This window comes from Petromyzon marinus, chromosome 27, assembly GCF_048934315.1.
Source record: "Petromyzon marinus isolate PM22_M1 ecotype Great Lakes invasive population chromosome 27, UKy_Petmar_22M1.pri1.0, whole genome shotgun sequence".
Classification (NCBI taxonomy): domain Eukaryota; kingdom Metazoa; phylum Chordata; class Hyperoartia; order Petromyzontiformes; family Petromyzontidae; genus Petromyzon; species Petromyzon marinus.
This window is the reverse complement of record NC_133693.1, coordinates 13673559-13695077: the sequence shown is the minus strand read 5'-3', so window position 1 is coordinate 13695077 and position 21519 is coordinate 13673559. Positions and strand designations below refer to the sequence as shown.

Sequence of the window (21519 nt, the reverse complement as noted above, 5' to 3'; positions counted from 1 at the left end):
GCTGCTGGCCTGTTAAACAAGGCCAAGGGCTAACACTGTTTTTAACATTTGATCTACATAACGACACCTTGCCGATATTAACTATGTTACCCTATTTGTATTTTTTATTTTTAAATTATATCTTAAAGCTATTTAATATTCGATATTTATTTAATTTTATATACTTCAGCCCCTTGGTGTTAGACTTTTAACCCTTATTATAGTAAGACTTGTTTAAAACTTATTTAAGATTTTAGATTCCTATATGTTGAATGTATGCACCATCCTGCCAAAGTAAATTCCGTGTCGGTGTGAACTTACATGGCGAATAAAACCCTTTCTGATTCTGATCAGATTTACCATGGAGGTCGAAAAAGAAGGCAAGCTACCCTTATTGGATGTCTTAATGAAAGGAGACCTGATGGTTCAATGAGCCACTCGGTCTACAGGAAAGCGACCCATACGGATGCTTACTTAAAACCGGATTCCCACCACCATCCATCCCAGAGAGAACTCCCTTATCAAGACTCTATACCACAGAGCCCAAAGCATTTCCGACCAGGATCACATTGCCAGTGAACTCAAACACGTACACCAAGCTCTCAAGGCTAATGGTTACTCCAACTACACAATCCGCAAAGCCATCACTCCAGTCATGAAGAAGGATCCTCTTGAGGAACCATTCAAAACCATCACCTTACCCTACATTGCGGGGGTCACAAAAAAGATCTCCAATATCCCGAATAAACACAAGATCCAGGTCCGATTCAACACAGTACATAAAAGCCGTGATCTGGTTCCATCTGTAAAAGATGCTGTTCCAGACATACAGTACCCGGGCGTTTACAAACTAAAGTGCCTCTGTGGTAGCAGCTACATTGGAGAAACCAAATGACATATCTCGGACCGCATCCGCGAACATAAAGCAGACTTGAAACACGGTAGGACGAACTCCTCTGCCGTGGCAGATCACTGTTATAATTCAGTGGGCTCACATGACATTGACTTCTCCAAGACGGAGGTTCTTTGCAAACCAAGCGGCTACCATGAGAGATTCGTTCATGAGGCCTCCACATATACAAGCACAGAGACAATTTCAACCGAGAAGATGGATTCTGGCTTAGTAACCATTGGAAAGATGTTTTAAACCATTTCCGTTTTAATTTATTGTATTTTACGGTGACTTTCAGACCACAGCATTTTCGATGACACTGCCTCTTAATGCTTCTCACACCACGGTCAATGGTATGGATTGTAACATGTAGTTAAATAATTAATAGTATAACATTGTAATATTTAATATAACTCATAAGGCAATACATAGCATCGTAATTGCATAGTGAATATACAGCAGTGTGGTATATAGTTGGGTTCACATAATAAGACAGTGTAATATCACAAGTCAAATAGTTTATAATCTAAAGTATAGGGTATTGTAAAGTAACGCATTGTATAATTCAAAGGTGGAATTTGTCTATGATATGATGTTATACTATGTAGTTTAGATTGGAAGATATACTATTTTATTGTATAGCAGTCCAGTTTATAGCATAGTCATGAAGCTGCTCAGGATACAACAGCGCACCTTGCTTTACCTGCTCACTTTTATTTATTCCTCTCTGCCTATGTTCCCCCCCCTTCCCCCCCCCCCTCTTCGGTGTAGTTGCATTTGATGCTGATGACATTCGGGCTCTGACTCCGCCCACACAGCTTGATAGGCGCGTTCTTTGCATTCCTCTCTGCCTGTGTTCCCAGCCCCGCCCTCCCTCCCCCCGCTTGGGAGGTGATGCTGGTGACGTACAGACTCGTGTTTTAACTCCGCCCACACAGCTTAATAAACGCGGTCCATACATGACAGCGTCCATTCGAGCTCTGTCTTCTGCACAGACCTGTCTCTTCACCTGAAGAAGGCAACTTGTGTTGTGGCCGAAACGTCGTGATAATTTGTCTTATTTTGTTTTATTGTTTGATTCTCATTCTACGTGACTTTACCGAAAGAACCAAGAAGATTACTCCTTGCATTCACGAAAGCTTTAAATCGAAATCATTAGACCTCCTTTGCCAGTACCAAAATATAATAATAGGGTTTTTCCCCTTTTTTCTGGCAACAAAACTGAAACCTTTTTACAAGGATTCATGTCTGCATTAACCACAATACCTGCAGTCAAAATGCAAACAAAAAACACACTATGATAATATATGCATTGTTCTTGAAACTGATTGGTCCACACCAAGGGACAGCTTTCTTTCGAGCCTAGACCCAATTGGTGCTCGACCAGATGACGCCAAAAGGCGTACAGCTCAAAGACAATGCACTATCAAAGTAATGAGGGCTCGGGGTGAGCATCTACATCATTAGACCTCCTTTGCCAGTACCAAAATATAATAATAGGGTTTTTACCCTTTTTTCTGGCAACAAAACTGAAACCTTTTTACAAGGATTCATGTCTGCATTAACCACAATACCTGCAGTCAAAATGCAAACAAAAAACACACTGATAATATATGCATTGCCCTTGAAACTGATTGGTCCACACAAAGGGACAGCTTTCTTTTGAGCCTCGACCCAATTGGTGCTCGACCAGATGACGCCAAAAGGCGTACAGCTCAAAGACAATGCACATTAATCCTTGTAAAAAGGTTTCAGTTTTGTTGCCAGAAAAAAGGGGAAAAACCCTATTGTTATATTTTGGTACTGGCAAAGGAGGTCTAATGATGTACATGCTCACCCCGAGCCCTCATTACTTTGATAGTGCATTGTCTTTGAGCTGTACGCCTTTTGGCGTCATCTGGTCGAGCACCAATTGGGTCGAGGCTCAAAAGAAAGCTGTCGCTTGGTGTGGACCAATCTGTTTCAAGGACAATGCATATATTATCATAGTGTGTTTTTTGTTTGCATTTTGACTGCAGGTATTGTGGTTAATGCAGACATGAATCCTAGTAAAAAGGTTTCAGTTTTGTTGCCAGAAAAAAGGGGAAAAACCCTATGATTATTGAGAAATACTGCTAAAGAGTCAGCATGTACTACTGTAGTGATAGCAGGTACCACCAGAGTCGGTATGCACTGCTGTAATCATAGCAGGTACCACCGCAGTCAGTATGCACTGCTGTAATCATAGCAGGTACCACCACAGTTGGTATGCACTTCTGTAATCATGGCAGGTACCACCACAGTCAGTACGCACTGCTGTTAGATTTTTAAGAGTAGTTTTGAAATATTTTTAAAACCCGGGCAACGCCAGGTACTTCCCGCTAGTGTGTTCATAAATAATGTTGCCTCCAAGTTGAGTGTGTGCCTCAATCCAACTGATTACATATGTAATAAACCGTCTTTCTCGTTGGGAATATAACGTTAATGTTTATTCCGATCACAGATCACAGATGGCCGTCCAACTTCTCTCAATAAAATAACCAAATACAGCAGCGGATTCTTCTTTCCTCCCTGGCGTTTATGTTTTTAACAACCAATCTTCCACTCCCCGCTCCCCTGCCGCCTCCACGCTCGATCACCCCTCGATCACGTCTCCCTCCCCCTCCACTCCACACATTTGGCCCGCACTCCCCCCGCCGGAACTGTGTGTCCATGGCTACCCTGCCTCATCTCTTTCCCTACTCCCCTCAATTATCAGTCATTACATATATTTAAATCCCACAAGCCAAAGATGAAATAGCTCACCCAGACTTGGCGTAGTCCCACCTTCCAGCAAATTAGCACAGAGCTCAATCCGTGTTGCACCTGCGTAATATACACAATTAAGCATGACATTTTATAAGCCAAATTCACATTCTCGTGCTTTTTTAAGAAGACAATACGTATAGGTTGTTGGTGAAATGTCTGAATGTTGCCACATCTCAAGATGCTACACACACAAGGGGGCCATGCATATTGTAACAGTTATGGAGAAGGCTACTCATTGGTAAATTAGTTTTTTTTAGCAAAGGGTATGGCAGCGTGCGTTTTCATAGTGAGGCATTTCTAATTTTACTGACACCGGGCTGCATTCATGTCATAACAACGTGGAACATATTCTTAGTTTTTTCGGTAAAGTCACGTTGAAGAGAAACAACAAAATAACAAAATATATATAAAACAATAAAAAATTCTCACGACGTTTCGACCATAACTCAAACGGTCATCATCAGGTGTGTCGGTTTGCATAAATTTATTTTGAAAACGGCATATTTATTTATTTATATATATAAAAAAATAATAACGTTTGCGTCACGCGCAACGATTGGCAGTTTGCCCAGGACTAGTCCATCTATTTTTTTGAAAAGAGGAGGGGGGAGACGAAATTTGTTTTTATGTATGCTGTCTGAAAGCCACTGTAAGCGTGAACAATCAATCAAGAACTGAAATGATTTATCAAATCTTTCCAATGATTGCTAAGATAGAATCCATCTTCTCGAAAGCTTTAAATCAAAATTTAATCGCCTCTACGGGGAGGGTTTTCACATAACTTTAAGATCCTTCAACAAACTCCGGGATAAGAAAGCTCAGCTGATCGAGTCTCTCACCTTCCTGAAGAGATGCCGCGACTCTGGGGTAATACCAATCGCATTTACACTCACCTCTGCTACTGTAACTTCTTCTAATGCGAAACGAATTCTTTTCAAAACTAGCTTAGCTCTTATCTCAGAAAAAATCAGACTTATACGCACAGAACTAGATCAGTTAGACAAGACACTCTACAAATCACACTTATCTTTGACGGCAATAATGTCCACATCGGATTGGGAACATGTAGACAATATGACTGCCTCTTCAGCTGCTACTATGTCGACCAAATGTAAGGAAAACCTGATTTCCAAATTTAACCTCCTCTTCAACAAAAGACCGGACCCACACACCAAAAAGTTAGACGTTAATAAAGTCGTAATTAATCGCAGTAACAGTTCTATTTCCGATGGTCTGAAATCCGTTTTAGCTAAAGGTCTAAACTTTGTAGTCACACCTAAACACATACCAGTTAATGATATAATTGCCCAAGTAGACGTTGCTCTCAGGGGCCTGGGTCACATCGCTGCCGACGTAGCAAGATCTGAAATCGCTGCAACCCTCAAAAACGCTAAGATGCCAGCTAGCAACCTCAGCAAAGATGAGCGTTTTGAATTATATAAATTAAAAAAGAGGAATGATATTGCAGTTCTCTCAGCTGACAAAGGCAATGCTACTGTCATCATGGATAAAATAGAATACAACAACAAAATTAAAGAATTACTCGACGATGGTAGTTATACAAAAATAAAAAGAGATCCCACCAACAGCCTCGTCACACAAACCAACAAAATAATTTCTGATTCAACCGCATTAATTGATCAATCTAAACAGTTTTCGTTGAAACCTTCTGCTGCCAGGCCACCAAGATTATACGGCTTACCAAAAATACATAAAGTTGATACACCTCTTCGTCCCATAGTCTCTACTATCAGCTCCCCCACCTACAAACTAGCTCGTTTTTTGTCTGAAATCCTGCGTCCTTTCACTGGAAAGACCACCTCTGCGGTACAAAATTCTACTCACCTGGTATCAACAATCAAGCGTATTTCCCTGTCCCCAGACGACCTGCTTGTCAGTTTTGATGTAGTTTCCTTATTCACCAAGGTTCCTGTACCTGACACCATTGCAATCATTGAAGACTTGGTTCATCAAGGACTAAACACTGAGGTACCCCCCCTGGTGAGACACTGTTTAACCAATACATACTTCACTTGGAATGGAACTTTCTACAAACAAACTGAGGGCACCCCAATGGGCTCCCCCCTTTCTCCAGTTATAGCTAACATTTTCATGGAGAAATTTGAGACTGACGCCATCCAGACTGCCACTCTGCGCCCAACCTTATGGAAGAGGTACGTGGATGACACTTTTGTCATCTGGCCACATGGCCGGCCTGCTCTAGACCAATTCTTCGACCACATCAATTCCATACACCCAGCCATTAGATTTACCATGGAAGTCGAAATAGATGGCAAGATACCTTTTTTGGATGTCCTAATTAAAAAGAGACCTGATGGTTCAATGAGCCACTCTGTCTACAGGAAAGCTACCCATACGGATGCTTATCTGAAACCGGATTCCCACCACCATCCATCACAGAAGAATTCTCTCATCAAGACTCTGTATCATAGAGCCCAATGCATATCCGACCAGGAACACATAAGCAGTGAACTCAAGCACGTACACCAAGCTCTTAGGGCTAATGGTTACTCCGACTATACAATCCGCAAAGCTATCACTCAAACCATGAAGAAGAACCCTCTTGAGGAGCCTTTCAAAACCATCACTTTACCCTACATTGCTGGGATCACAAAAAAGATCTCCAAAATCTTGAATAAACACAAGATCCAGGTCCGTTTCAACACATTACATAAAATCCGTGATCTGGTTCCGTCTGTAAAAGATGTGATTCCGGACATACAATACCCTGGTGTCTACAAACTAAGTTGCCTCTGTGGTAGTAGTTACATTGGAGAAACCAAACGCCATATCTCGGACCGCATTCGTGAACATAAAGCAGACCTTAAACACGGTAGGACCAACACCTCGGCCGTAGCAGATCATTGTTCTAATTCAGTAGGCTCACATGCCATTGACTTTTCCAAGACGGAGGTTCTTTGTAAGCCATCTGGCTTCCATGAGAGATTCGTTCATGAGGCTATCCACATATACAAACACAGAGACAATTTCAACCGAGAAGATGGATTCTATCTTAGCAATCATTGGAAAGATTTGATAAATCATTTCAGTTCTTGATTGATTGTTCACGCTTACAGTGGCTTTCAGACAGCATACATAAAAACAAATTTCGTCTCCCCCCTCCTCTTTTCAAAAAAATAGATGGACTAGTCCTGGGCAAACTGCCAATCGTTGCGCGTGATGCAAACGTTATTATTTTTTTATATATATATAAAAATAAATATGCCGTTTTCAAAATAGATTTATGCAAACCGACACACCTGATGATGGCCGTTTGAGTTATGGTCGAAACGTCGTGAGAATTTTTTATTGTTTTATATATATTTTGTTATTTTGTTGTTTCTCTTCAACGTGACTTTACCGAAAAAACTAAGAATATGAATTACTGCAGTGACGAAAGCTTTAAATCAAAACGTGGAACATATGGCAATACCTTCTGGGATGGAGGATCAAACTTTTTTGTAGAACTAAAATGACAATTGAACAATCAAGACAGAGGGTGCCATTTAGTTAATCTAAAATAGGCCACCATGCAGTAATAACGACAATTATTACTCAGTGTCAAGTGATGACACACTTGGCGAGTGGTAGTGATTTTTGAACCGATAGCGGTTAGCGGGCTGTGCAATGAACCCGGCGACAGGAGTTCAATTCCCGTTAATCGCCAACACCAGTGACAATTATCTGAGCTGGTCCTGAGTCTCCCATAGGTGCGGTGTGTAAACATCGCCGATGGGGAGACAAAGACGGTTGGGTGTGGTGCTAGCCACTCACCCCCTCGTGTGCCGTGCCGACCTTCATAGGTGCTCGCTTACAGCACTTGTCTCTACAGTCTGTTAAGGCTATACGTGGGATCTTTGTCTTTGATAGATATATACATTGTTCTCCTATAACACGTGTTTTCAAATTTTACATATAACGCGATGAATGTATTAGGGAACAAAAATTTTTATAACGCGGATGCGAATTGAATATAACGCAGTTGAGTGAACGGAACTACGTGTGTAGGAATAAGCGGTTGTACGTCTGCCTCAGTGTAGCATCGCACAAGACGGGATGCTGCTGGATGCTTCTAGATGCTACCAGCGCGGCTCGGTCTTGGTTCAACCTGTGTACGCATCTTGCGTGTTATCACGGACTGTGCTTTACCTTATATTATTTATTCTCACGCGATTTTTCTATAACGCACTGTTCTTCAGGAACGCAACTACCGCATTATAGAACAGACTGTATTGCGGAATACATAGCCCTGCGTCAGTAAAATGAGTGTCACTTTACGAAAAAAAAGGAACATGTGGATTAGACAGCATATGCAGCTTATAATAAGATAATTCAAGCTGTTAAGTGAGCTTGGGCGAGGGCATGTAGCTGGATAGGGACAATGGCCAGAAATTGACACTAACGGCAGAGTGGTAGCCAAAGGAGGGATCATGCCCAACAGGACGCCTACTTAGGCGACAGAGCTGTGAGATAAGAGCATGTACAGGACTGTGAGAGATGGTGATTGCTTCAGGATTTGTTTTAATCCAGAAGTGGATATATAATTAGAATATTTCATTTTATTTAGCGTAATTCATGCTAATTGTATCCCATAACGCCGTACATTAAATACATATAAAAGCCACATCCTATCCGAATCAGAATATGTATTTATACTGGAGGAATCCGATGAGCTATAAAGCTCTTTTTCAAAGATGTCCAATAGGGGCACGGGGTAAGAACGTTACAACAATTCAAAAGCACAACTACTGCCAAGCAAATGAAAGTGCTGCGACCAAGCAAAAATAAACATGAATAAACAAAAGGCACAAAGGTGTCACAATTGAGAAATTAGTCCATTATACAGTATATCCTGGCTCATGATGATATTGTACCTCCCAATTCAGCATTAATGGCAGATTCAACGGAGTCGACGCACACTTCCATTGTGTTTCTATCCTGCCAAAGAGACAAACAACAAAGCTGAATAAGCCACAGTTGAAGTATAATCCAATAAGGAGGTCTAACAAAAGTGATTTACACTTAAAAGGGCCAAATCGGTTCCGTCTATGCTCGAGGGCAGTGGATCTCAACCTTGTTTGGCTACTCTACCCCCCTTGTTGAATTTTCTTTCAACCGAGTACTCCCCTTGCCTGAACTAACATGATTCTGAGAAATAAATGTATGAATAATGAACATAAATATTTTTACCTAGTGTCCATTTTGTGAGGTATCCTAACTAGCGAGTAACAGCCAGCGAATAAAAAAAATCAACGGATGAGTGATGTAATTTGTTCGAGCTCGCTGGCTACCCTTGGAAACCCGCATTGTTCACGATCAGTGAGTTTAGAACGTCTTTTATATCGTTCTAGGTTACCATGTGGATTTAAATGTATCGTTGTTATTTTATATTGCCATATTCATATATGATAATTCACTAACGATTCTCATGTACGATAGAATTTCACACATTCATAAATCAACCACACGTACCCCCTTGGTCATTGCCACGTGTAACCCCAGGGGTCCGCGTAACCCCCAGTTGAGAACCACTGCTCTAGATGGGGCGATTGTCCCGATCGTTTATTGTCAGGACAATACAAATATCGATTTAAAGCTTTCGTGACTGCAAGGATTCATCTTCTTTGGTTCTTTCGGTAAAGTCACGTAGAATGAGAATAAAATAATAAAATAAAACAATAAAATTCTCACAACGTTTCGGCCACAACGCAAGCGTCCGTCTTCAGGTGAAAGGAACAGACCTGTCGGGACGGCAAAGCTTCAATGAACGATGTTAAGATTCGTAGTGACTTTAAAGCTGGTTGGGAGAAGTGAGGCACCTTGACAAAGGGGTTTACATATCAAATAGTTGAGGGATTAGCTTGTGACTGGTCACAGAAATGGCTATGTTAAAGTCAAAACCTACACATCCACAGAGGCAACTAGTAATATAGCATTGAAATAGCTAAGGGATTAGCTTGTGCAAATAGCTGAGGGATTAGCTTGTGACTGGTCACAGCAATAGATGTCAAAGTAAAGGCCTACACATCCAAAGAACTTCAATGAACGCTGTTAAGATTCGTAGCGACTTTAAGCTGATTGGGAGAAGTGAGGCACCTTGACAAAGGGGGTTTACATATCAAATAGCTGAGGGATTAGCTCGTGACTGGTCACGGAAATGGCTATGTTAAAGTCAAAACCTACACATCCACAGAGGCAACTAGTAATTTAGCATTGAAATAGCTAAGGGATTAGCTTATGACTGGTCACAGAAATAGATGTTAAAGTCAAAGCCTACACATCCACAGAGGCACCTCGTACATGGACGCCAAAGGGGGCTGCAACAACTCAACTGTCATACAGTAAACCGATGTGAAAACCTAATTCTAAATTACATCCATATAATAAATGTACTCAATGTATTCTTCAATAAGCTGAGCTATTAACATTAACTGGGTATACACTACACTATATAATGAATACCATATAGTAAACAATAAAACATAAAATATAAGCTACCTCAATGTTACATCAGAATGTTATATGGTGAAAAAACAGGCGGACCTTCCACTTCAGCACCACGGACAGCTACGAGCCCCGTTCAGACGGACGAGTCCATCCATGGTCGGAGCGGAGGCGGAAGGAGGGGAGAAACAGCTGCGAAGCGCTGTTATACTCCATGTTATTAACCATACCATTAACCGTGGTGTCAGAGGTATTAAGAGTCAGTGCCAGCGAAAGAGCTGCGGTCTGAAGGTCCTCTTGCTGATATACTACGACCTTTCACTGGAAAAAACACCTCTGCGGTACTAAATTCCACTCACCTGGTATTGACAATCAAAGGCATTTCCCTGTCCCCAGACGACCTGCTTGTCAGTTTTGATGTGGTGTCCTTGTTCACCAAAGTTCCGGTACCTGACACCATCGCTATCATTGAAGACCTGGTCCATCAAGGACTACATACTGATGTACCCCCCTGGTGAGACATTGCTTAACCAACACATACTTCACCTGGAATGGAACTTCCTACAAACAGAGGGCACCCCAATGGGCTCCCCCCTATCTCCGGTTGTAGCCAACGTATTCATGGAAAAATTCGAAACTGACGCCATCCAGACTGCCACTCTACGCCCAACCTTATGGAAGAGGTACGTGGATGATACTTTTGTCATCTGGCCACATGGCCAGCCTGCTCTAGACCAATTCCGCGACCACATCAATTCCATACACCCAGCCATCAGATTTACCATGGAGGTCGAAAAAGATGGCAAACTACCCTTTGTGGATGTCTTAATTAAATGAGCCACTCTGTCTACAGGAAAGCTACCCATACAGATGCTTACTTGAAACCGGATTACCTCCACCATCCATCCCAGAACTCCCTCATCAAGACTCTATACCATAGAGCCCTATGCATTTCCGACCAGGAACACATTACCAGTGAACTCAAGCACGTACACCAGGCACTCAGAGCTAATGGTTACTCCGACTACACAATCCGCAAAGCCATCACTCCAGTCAGGAAGAAGGATCCTCTTGTGGAGCCACTCAAAACCATCACCTTACCCTACATTGCGGGGGTCACAAAAAAGATCTCCAAAATCCTGAATAAACACAAGATCCAGGACCGATTCAACACAGTACATAAAAGCCGTGATCTGGTTCCATCTGTAAAAGATGCTGTTCCAGACATACAGTACCCGGGCGTTTATAAACTAAAGTGCCTCTGTGGTAGTAGCTACATTGGAGAAACCAAACGACATATCTCGGACCGCATCCGCGAACATAAAGCAGACTTGAAACACGGCAAAACAAACTCCTCTGCCGTGGCAGATCACTGTTATAATTCAGTGGGCTCACATGACATTGACTTCTCCAAGATAGAGGTTCTTTGCAAACCAACCGGCTACCATGAGAGATTCGTTCATGAGGCCATCCACATATACAAACACAGAGACAATTTCAACCGAGAAGATGGATTCTGGCTTAGTAACCATTGGAAAGATGTTTTAAACCATTTCGGTTCTTAATTAATTGTATTTTACGAGGACCTTCAGACCGCAGCTCTTTCGCTGGCACTGACTCTTAATACCTCTCACACCATGGTTAATGGTATGGTTTATAACATGGAGTATAACAGCGCCTCGCAGCTGTTTCTCCCCTCCAATGTAGTTACATTGGAGAACCCAAATGCCATGTCTCGGACCGCATTCGTGAACACAAAGCAGACCTTAAACACGGTAGGACCAACACCTCGGCCGTGGCAGATCATTGTTATAATTCAGTAGGCTCACATGACATTGACTTTTCCAAGACAGAGGTTCTTTGTAAGCCATCTGGCTACCATGAGAGATTCGTTCATGAGGCTATCCACATACAAGCACAGAGACAATTTCAACCGAGAAGATGGATTCTGGCTTAGCAATCATTGGAAGGATTTGATAAACCATTTCAGGTCTTAATTGATTGTTCACGCTTACAGTGGCTTTCAGACAGCATACATTAATTTTTCGTCTCCCCCCTCTTTTCAGAACATAGATGGACTAGTCCTTCTAAATAAACTGCCAAATCGCTACACGTGGCGCTGACGCTTTTTTCAAAGAAATAAACACGCCGTTTGTAAATAAATAAATTATTGCGGACCGGCATGCCTGATGACGGCCGTTTGTGTTATGGTCGAAACGTCGTGAGAATTTTGTTTTATATATATTTTATTATTTTATTGTTTCCCTTCAACGTTACTTTACCGAAAGAGCTAAGAATATGAATTACTGCAGTCACGAAAGCTTTAAATCAAAATTTATATGGTATTCATTATATAGTGTAATGTATACCCAGTTAATGTTAATAGCTCAGCTTATTGAAGAATATATTGAGTACATTTATTATATTGATGTAATTTAGAATTAGGTTTTTCACATCGGTTTACTGTATAACAGTTGAGTTGTTGCAGCCCCCTTTGGCGTCCATGTACGAGGTGCCTCTGTGGATGTGTAGGCTTTGACTTTAACATCTATTTCTGTGACCACAAGCTAATCCCTTAGCTATTTCAATGCTAAATTACTAGTTGCCTCTGTGGATGTGTAGGTTTTGACTTTAACATAGCCATTTCCGTGACCAGTCACAAGCTAATCCCTCAGCTATTTGATATGCAAACCCCCTTTTGTCAAGGTGCCTCACTTCTCCCAACCAGCTTAAAGTCGCTACGAATCTTAACAGCGTTCATTGAAGCTCCGTGGATGTGTAGGCCTTTACTTTAACATCTATTCCTGTGACCAGTCACAAGCTAATCCCTTAGCTATTTCAATGCTAAATTACTAGTTGCCTCTGTGGATTTGTAGGTTTTGACTTTAACATAGCCATTTCCGTGACCAGTCACAAGCTAATTCCTCAGCTATTGATATGTAAACCCCTTTGTCAAGGTGCCTCACTTCTCCCAACCAGCTTAAAAGTCGCTACGAATCTTAACATCGTTCATTCATTGAAGCTGTCGTCCCGACAGGTCTGTTCCTTTCACCTGAAGACGGCCGCTTGCATTGTGGCCGAAACGTCGTGAGAATTTTGTTATTTTATTATTTTATTCTCATTCTACGTGACTTTACCGAAAGAACCAAAGAAGATGAATACAAATATCGTATGGCACAAGGGAACAAATGATAAAAAAAATGTTTTATCATCAACAGCACAATCATCATCACAGTCCATGGGCAGATAGCCTGGAGGTGTCCACCACACATCTCGTCATTTTTTGCCCTTTCCTGTCTTGTACTGCCAATATGCTCGAGTTGTGCCACATATTTATCGCACCAATCTCTTATATCGTCGTCATAAAGCCATTCTCTGAGGTTTTCCTCTCGGTTTCCTTCCATTTTTCCGAACAACACATTTTAATTTCCCTGTAATTGACCATCCTACATATGGTGTTCCAAAAGTCAAAAGAGCACCATGTCTAAAACAAGTGCCGAAACGTGATGGCACGTTGGTGATGTCTGCAGGAGATGGAGTCAACCTGTCAACCCATACGATTTACACGTATTGTATAGGAAAATCTAGTTAAAGAAAATGTTTTGTCTATTTGTTTCGCCCTCGTGATGGGACTTTGGAGAATAAACGTTTACATTTATAAGGGCACGGGGTGATCAATAAGGGCTGAATTGGTCTGCAATAAGATAGACACTGATAAGGTGTACGACGTGGTGATTTTGTGGATGGCGTGATCATTGTGTTTATGATGAGGGATCACCAATACAGTATTGGGAAACACCATTTAAATGTTAGAACCAGAATGTTAATCAACATCTAAATTTATCCTGGAGGAATCCGATGAGCTATGAAGCTCTTTTTCACAGACGTACAAATTAGTTTAAAATAAACCTGAAATCGGCATTGAAATTCACAAAAAAACCCAATCTGTCAAAATATCAAGTGTCTGAAAAGTAAAAAAAGTTATATAATCGGCGATGTTTCGGGCAAAGGCCCTTTCACAGCACATAGGACGCCAGAATGGATCAATTACAATTACCGTATTATTTTAGAATGGCATTATTATTTATGAATAATCCCTATTGCGTTTATTATATTATTACATATTTTTCGTATTCAACATCAACAGTATTATTAGTATTATTGTTCTAGTCATGTAGCTACTGTGTTATGGTGATTACAGTTGAACTTGACAAGATGGCGGTGCGCCCTTCCCTTGGTGACGGCCTCCTGTCACGTGACAGGCGCGCGGGCGCTCGTCACGTGGTCGCTTTCCTTCCGGGTCAAGGCGTTTCCCCCCCCCCCCACGCGGCACCCCCCTCCCTCCGGTTCCGCGCTCAGCCGCGAGCTTCACAACCACGCGGCGTCTTTCGCGTGAACGCGACTCGGTGGGGTGGCCGAGCCAGAGGAGTGACCGAGCCAGAGTGACGCTTCGTGCAGTGACGAGAAGCAGCTGCAGCAGCAGGTGGATACAGATGTGCAACACAACAACCGCCATTCGCCACAAAGTGGCGGTGACGTCACCACGACGCTTGTGCCAGGCCATGTGCACCTTGAGGTGTGCACTCACCTTAATACACGCAGGGTGGATGTGGGGGAGCTCTGCCGGGCCGTGAGCTCAGCGACTCCCCGCGCTGCGTCACGGGCCCAGCGCGACTCACGCGCCGGGGGTCACGGGTCACGTGGGCGTTACGGTGGCGAGATGTCAACTCCCTCGCGCGGTATGCAGGAGTTCGTGGGTTCGATCCCGACCCTGACGCCTGCTGTATTTTTGGAGTTTGCGTTTCTCTCCCCGTGGTCGCGTGGATTTTTCTCCAGTTCCTTCGGTATTTCCCCTCCATTTAGAATCGACGTCACGCATTTAGAGTATTCGGCTGCTATAAATGTATACATGATGATGATGAGCCACTTCACTGAGCTATCATTTGTGAAAGCCAGGTCGTGTATGAAAAAGAGCTACATATCTCGGTGGGCCCTTACCTGGTAAAATAATAAATAAAGTGTAATAGTTCACGTGGCGCCTCGCTCATTGTTACGAGCCAGGTCTCACCCGCTTGCACTTTGCGGCCGTCCTTGTGTGTCGCGTTCTGACGTTCTGAGCTGGCTACAAAAAAACACCCTCGGAAACAGCGAGCATCCCCACACAGCGAGTATCTTAGCCAGACTGGTCGAGTCATTGGTGTTGCGTATTTGTTAAACCTGGTGCAGGAATACAACTCGCCTGTTCAGCGGTCACTGCCGTCACGATCTCCCATCCCAGGCCCTCCTGGCTGCGACTCGTTTGAATATCCGTGATTGTGCTCATTGGGTTTTCCTGTTTCATGTATGCAAATTTGGCTCCATTCACCTTCATGGGTTTCTGATCCGCCCCTTACTGGACAGCGGTGAAAAGGAGATTCATAACTCATCGGATTACTTCAGTATAAATAAAGATTCTGATATGCAATATTACAATGTAATGTACAGATAATATTCATTCATCTGAATATCGTGTTCTTATGTAAGCTTAACTGAAAAAAAAACCTTTTCAGGACCCTCCAGAAAAAGTGGACTCTTTGTGAGCTCTCCTGGGTAAATAAGGGACCGTCCATAAATGACGTCACGCGATTTGGGCCGATTTTTGACCCCCCCCTCCTAGAGGCCGACCGAAATTCGGTTTTGGCGCCGAAAGTTGGCATAGTTTCTGTTTCGGCCGAAGCCAAAAAGTTAACTTTCGGTTTACTTTCGGTTTCGGCCGAATGTATTTTTTTTACTTTCAGTTTCGGCCGAGAGTAAATTTTTTACTTTCGGTTTCGGCCGAAAGTAAATTTTTTACTTTCAGTTTCGGCCGAAAGTACATTTATTACTTTCGGTTTCGGCCGAAACCAGAAATTCAGTTTCGGTCGGCCTCTACCCCCTTCCCCCCTCGTCACACGGCGTCACAAAAGGTCCAGACCCCCCTCAAATATGACATCAAAAAGCTCTGCCCCCCCCCCCCCCAAAACCATATTTCCATTTTTAAAATAAAACATGCTTCAAATCACTTTAAACTATTGTCATTGTAGTGCATATTTAATGTGGCACTGCACTCTGATGTTGGAGAAAACATGTATTAAAAAGGAGGCGTTGGAAAGCTGAAATTTAGCATAAAATGCACTTGAAAATATTCAACGTCTAACTAAAACTGCAGATGTTCAGAATATATTGAAATTCTCTTATAATTATAAATTATAACTATGAAAACATACTTGAAACTTTGTAGTAGAACGAAGCAAAATGGAGAGTACAATTATAACAATCACATTCATTCCACAGAATGAAAAGCCCTGGTAGAATAATTAAAATCAAATGTTTAATAACAATCATTCCAAAAATTTACAAAATATATGCTTCTCCATTCTCCCATGGAGAAGCAAAATGATCCTTAATGGAATAAATAAAAGGTGACCTTAGTAATTTTTTTATAATCAAATAGTTAATAATGAAAATTAATCAAAATTAGTGTTATAACAATTATATTGTTTATATTTATTTAAAGTTGCGCATTTTTACGTGACGTCACATTTCTCAAACCCCCCTCCCCCCCTCGTCACACATCGTCACAAATGTCTGACCCCCCTCCCCCCCTAGGTGTGTGACGTAATTTATGGATGGCCTCTAAGTGCAATAATAACACTAATCCCTGCATTTCTCGCAATTATAGTACAATAGCTAATGCCCCTTTGGAGTTAATATTGCTACCAGGACAGAACGCTGACAGTCTAAACCAAGTGAAAACTATATACTGTATTGGAATTATTCTTTATTGTCATTCACTGGCCTTCCATTAAACAAGATAACTTTTAATAATAGGCTGTTTCCCCTTTTTTCTGGCAACAAAACTGAAACCTTTTTACAAGGATTCATGTCTGCATTAACCACAATACTTGCAGTCAAAATGCAAACAAAAAACACACTATGATAATATATGCATTGTCCTTGAAACTGATTGGTTCACACCAGAGACAGCTTTCTTTTGGGCCTCGTCTCAATTGGTGCTCGACCAGATGACGCCAAAAGGCGTACAGCTCAAAGACAATGCACTATAAAAGTAATGAGGGCTCGGGGTAAGCATCTACATCATTAGACCTTTGCCAGTACCAAAATATACAGTAACACCTTGGATTGTGAGCATAATTCGTTCCGGAAACGTGTTTGTAATCCAAAGCACTCGTATATCAAAGCGATTTTCCCCATAATAAATAATGGAAACTCAGATGATTCGTTCCACAACTGAAAAATATTAATATAAAAATGATTATTACAAAATACCTGTTAATATTTTTATTATTTAAATTTAATATAAAGTAATAAAATTAATTAAATTGAATCGTGGCTGGTGTGAGGGAGACGAGAGAGAGGAGGGTTATTGTGTAGGATGACTTTCATTGTCACTTACGGAATCACTGCCATCTGTTGGCTCACTGGAATCTTTTTTCTTTTTGTGCGACTTTAACAAGGAACCTATCCAATGACACTTGCTTTTGCCTCCTTTTCAACCTTTTTCTTCGTGGGGGCCATTGTTGCAGTACAGTTACTAAAGAACAGTCATTACACTTGGACACAAAGTAAAAAAAATACTTTACGCACACACACGGGGTCACAACACTATAGTAAACAGTATACGCTCGCACGGATGTTGACTATACGAGTGAGGCACGCTGACTGAGACCGAGCATGGGAGACGATTACCCAAAATCACGCAGCGAGAGAGAACCATCGGCTCAGTTGTGATCACGTGACGCTCGGCAGACAAAGCGTATGCGTACTACTCGTATTGCAAGACCTCGTTCGTTTATCAAGTTAAAATGTTTCGATTTAAAGCTTTCGTGACTGCAGGGATTCATCTTCTCGGTTCTTTCGATAAAGTCACGTAGAGTGGAAATAAAATAATAAAAATAAAATTCTCACGACGTTTCGGCCACAACACAAGTAGCCTTCTTCAGGTGAAGAAACAAGTCTGTCCAGAAGACAGCGCTTGAGTGAACACTGCCAAGCATGGACAGCGTCTTTTAAGCTGTGTGGGCGGAATTAACATATTAATTAGCATGTTACCCAGCCCCACCTCCGGAGGATGGCGGCTGGGCACACAGAAAAATACCAAAGCAGAACAGCTAAGGTGCGTTGCTCTGTCCTGTGTTGCATTATAACTGCTATAAACTGGACTACTATACAATAGTATACCTTCCAATCTAAATTACATGGTATAATATCATATCCATAGACAAATTCCACCTTTGATTTATACAATGCGTTACTTTACACTACCCTATACTTTAGACTATAAAATATTAGACTTGTAACATTACACTGTCTTATTCTATGATCCCAACTATATACCACACTGCTGTATATTCACTATGCAATTACAATACTATATATTGCCTTATGAATTGTGTTAAACATTACAATGTTATACTATTTATTATACCATTAACCATGGTTAATGGTATGGTTTATAGCATGTGGTATAATACGTGACTTAACCGAAAGAACCAAAAAGAAGTTAAAATGTATTTACAACTTTTGCTCTTCTTGCAAAACACTCGCTGACCAAGTTTCTAGCAATCCAAGGTTTTACTGTAATAGGGTTTTTCCCCTTTTTTTGGTTTGAATTTTGACTGCACGTATTGTGGTTAATGCAGCCATGAATCCTTGTAAAAAGGTTTCAGTTTTGTTGCCTGAAAAAAGGGGGAAAACCCTATTAAATGTTGGTACTTGCAAAGGAGGTCTAATGATGTAGTTGCTCACCCCGAGCCCTCATTACTTTGATAGTGCGTTGTCTTTGAGCTGTACGCCTTTTGGCGTCATCTGGTCGAGCACCAATTGGGTCGAGGCTCAAAAAAAAGCTGTCGCTTGGTGTGGACCAATCCGTTTCAAGGACAATGCATATATTATCATAGTGTGTTTTTTGTTTGCATTTTGACTGCAGGTATTGTGGTTAATGCAGACATGAATCCTCGTAAAAAGGTTTCAGTTTTGTTGCCAGAAAAAAGGGGAAAACCCCTATTATTATATTTTGGTACTGGCAAAGGAGGTCTAATGATGAAGATAACTTTTCCAAATCCGAGTCGCCTCCTGTTTTTATTTGTGCATTATTCATTAACTTCCAGTTTTTAACTAACGAATTTGTTCCTCGATTATAAACATCGGTTTAGATGCTCCGTTTGCTAAACCGAACACTGATCAACACAACGGACAGCCTAGGAGACCTCAGTCTAGCAGTGGATTGATAAGGGGCTGTAGGATTTTGATTTTAATGCAGGGGGTGTCAAATTCAATCAGACAGCGGGCGAGTTTGTATTAAAATGCATCTCCCACGGGCCACACAGTTGGGCCTATGAAAATGTAAATCAAACCAAAAAAAGGGGAAAAACCCTATTACAGTAAAACTTTGGATTGCGAGTAACTTGGTCTGCGAGTGTTTTAAATAAATATTAATTTGATAAACGAGCGAGGTCTTGCAATACAAGTAGTATGTACGTATACGCTTTGTCTGCCGAGCGTCACGTGATCACAACTGATATACGAGTGCTTTGATATACGAGTGCTTTGGATTACAAACACGTTTCCGGAACGAATTATGCTCGCAATTCAAGGTTTTATTGTAATACAGTATTAATTTACAGATTCAAAATTCGAAAGCGCAGGCAAAGAGTTGATTTATTTTTTTTCGGCAGGACATGGCCAAATCCCCCATTTCAATATCTGGTTTAAATTCAAGTTGAAATTTGGGTAGCGGGCCGGAGGAAGGGGCTTGGGCGGCTTGTCCAGCTCGCGGGCAATGTGTTTGACACCCCTGGTCTCATGTCATCTGGCACGTGTGGCGTGTTTCCACTTAAACGTATTCGCTGCCTTGTAAATTAATTTAATTGATCAAATATAAAGGAGAGATTTTTGTTACGTGGTCTGCTTGGTGTCATTTTAATGACATTCAGTTTAAATCTGAAAATGCGAGAATATTATTCCTAAACTTAAATTTTAAAGTTCTTAAACACAATATTTTTAATTCTGCTTTTTTTAAAAGCCCTATAATACATTCACCAATATGATCGACTGTTTTATTTTTGCTTTACAGATCAAGTGTACGTATTGTTCAGGAATTATAAAATATGGAGGCCTGTGATAAATCTGACTGCAGTACTAACCAGGAACAACAACACTCAAGTGAAATAGTGGCAGGATTTTCTGCAGTAGCACATTTGGATGAAAATAGGAATGCAGAATTAGATTCTGGCCATCAACTGAATGTGAAATATTCAAACGCGGGGAATGATGATGCCTTGCAGACACTTATTGCTGAAAGCCCAGCAAACAATTTCACAAGCCATTCCCAAAATGAGTCGGAACATTTGGAAGAGAGAGAGATGGTTGAGCCAATGTTATGCAGTAGTTTAAGCACCGATAAACAATTGGGGTGTTCCGAAAGAAGAAAAATTCTCACTGACTCTTGTGATCCAGGCAGTTTGGCGTCCAAGGGTCAGTCTTCCCCTGGCACGCTTATGACTCAGAGTGGAGGAACAGGAGATATCTATGACGGTTTGGCTCCTCCTACTCGAGGTTTACCTCAAGATACACATTCAGAAGAAGATTATTCACGTCCGATGGAAAATTTAATTCGCGATCAAAGTAAATCATCCTTGCACAATATCTCGGAAGCTGCTGTCCACCTTGTACATTTGGAAACTACCACGTTGGAAAATGTGCATCAGCCTTGTTTTCCAAAGGATCAGTTTGTTGGTGAAAGCAAAGGAAGACCAAGAGGAAGAGGATTTCGGGATCGGGGTGGTCGGAGGGGTCGAGGAAGAGGGAGGGGTATACAGTCCTTGTGCAAGAGGGATACAGACACACACCCTAACGTGCTGCCAGAGTCTGCAGTGCAATTTGTTGATAAACAAGATGAAGGGAGAGCTGCGGTTGACGTTGCTGAAAGCGTTGATGTCAAGCAACCAAAATACAAGAAAAAATCTGCGACGAAAGCTGAGTGCATCCCCCAGAGTGCGTCACCATCTGCAGAGGGTGGCCGGCCAAAACGACAAGCTGCTGTCATGTGCGTACATGACCTTTGGTTTCCTTTAATGTCACTATATTCAAATTCATTCATCATACATAGTGATGGACCGTTGTGCCAAACGTGTGATCTCTTGCGACAGCATTCGCATAAACTGCTATTTTGCTACCATACCCCAGTGTCTGGAATAATTGGTTTGATCCACGGATATCACGGGGGTGACCATGGGAGCGACCACGGCGATGGTACCAATCCTTTGAGGGTCGCAGTCTCCTTCGAACAGCGACCTGGTATTTGTACATAATGTTTTTTTTGTAATTGTCTCAAAATTTTTATAAGATGCTTTAAT

At 41.7% G+C, this 21519-nt stretch overlaps 2 protein-coding genes across 4 annotated transcripts in view; one reads left to right on the top strand and one right to left on the bottom strand.

Moving 5' to 3' along the window:
- CUTC (cutC copper transporter) overlaps positions 1–14849 on the bottom strand; it is a 45771-nt gene extending 30922 nt beyond the window's left edge. Inside the window, exons 1-3 of one of the 3 annotated variants that reach the window (XM_032961488.2) lie at positions 14712–14849; positions 8554–8617; positions 3656–3715 (exon numbers count right to left, since the gene is read on the bottom strand). In XM_032961488.2, coding sequence (XP_032817379.1) covers positions 3656–3715; positions 8554–8605 — 112 coding nt within the window. In that variant the 5' untranslated portion in view covers positions 8606–8617; positions 14712–14849. Of the gene's footprint in view, positions 1–3655; positions 3716–8553; positions 8618–14322; positions 14433–14711 lie in introns of those variants that run through there. The other 2 variants (XM_032961490.2, XM_032961489.2) reach the window with 2 other exon arrangements.
- The window catches only part of GTF3C2 (general transcription factor IIIC subunit 2), an 80038-nt gene continuing 72916 nt past the window's right edge, over positions 14398–21519 (top strand). Inside the window, exon 1 of the mRNA XM_076070155.1 lies at positions 14398–14606. The gene's annotated coding sequence lies outside the window, so the exon portion shown is untranslated. The remainder of the gene's footprint in view (positions 14607–21519) is intronic.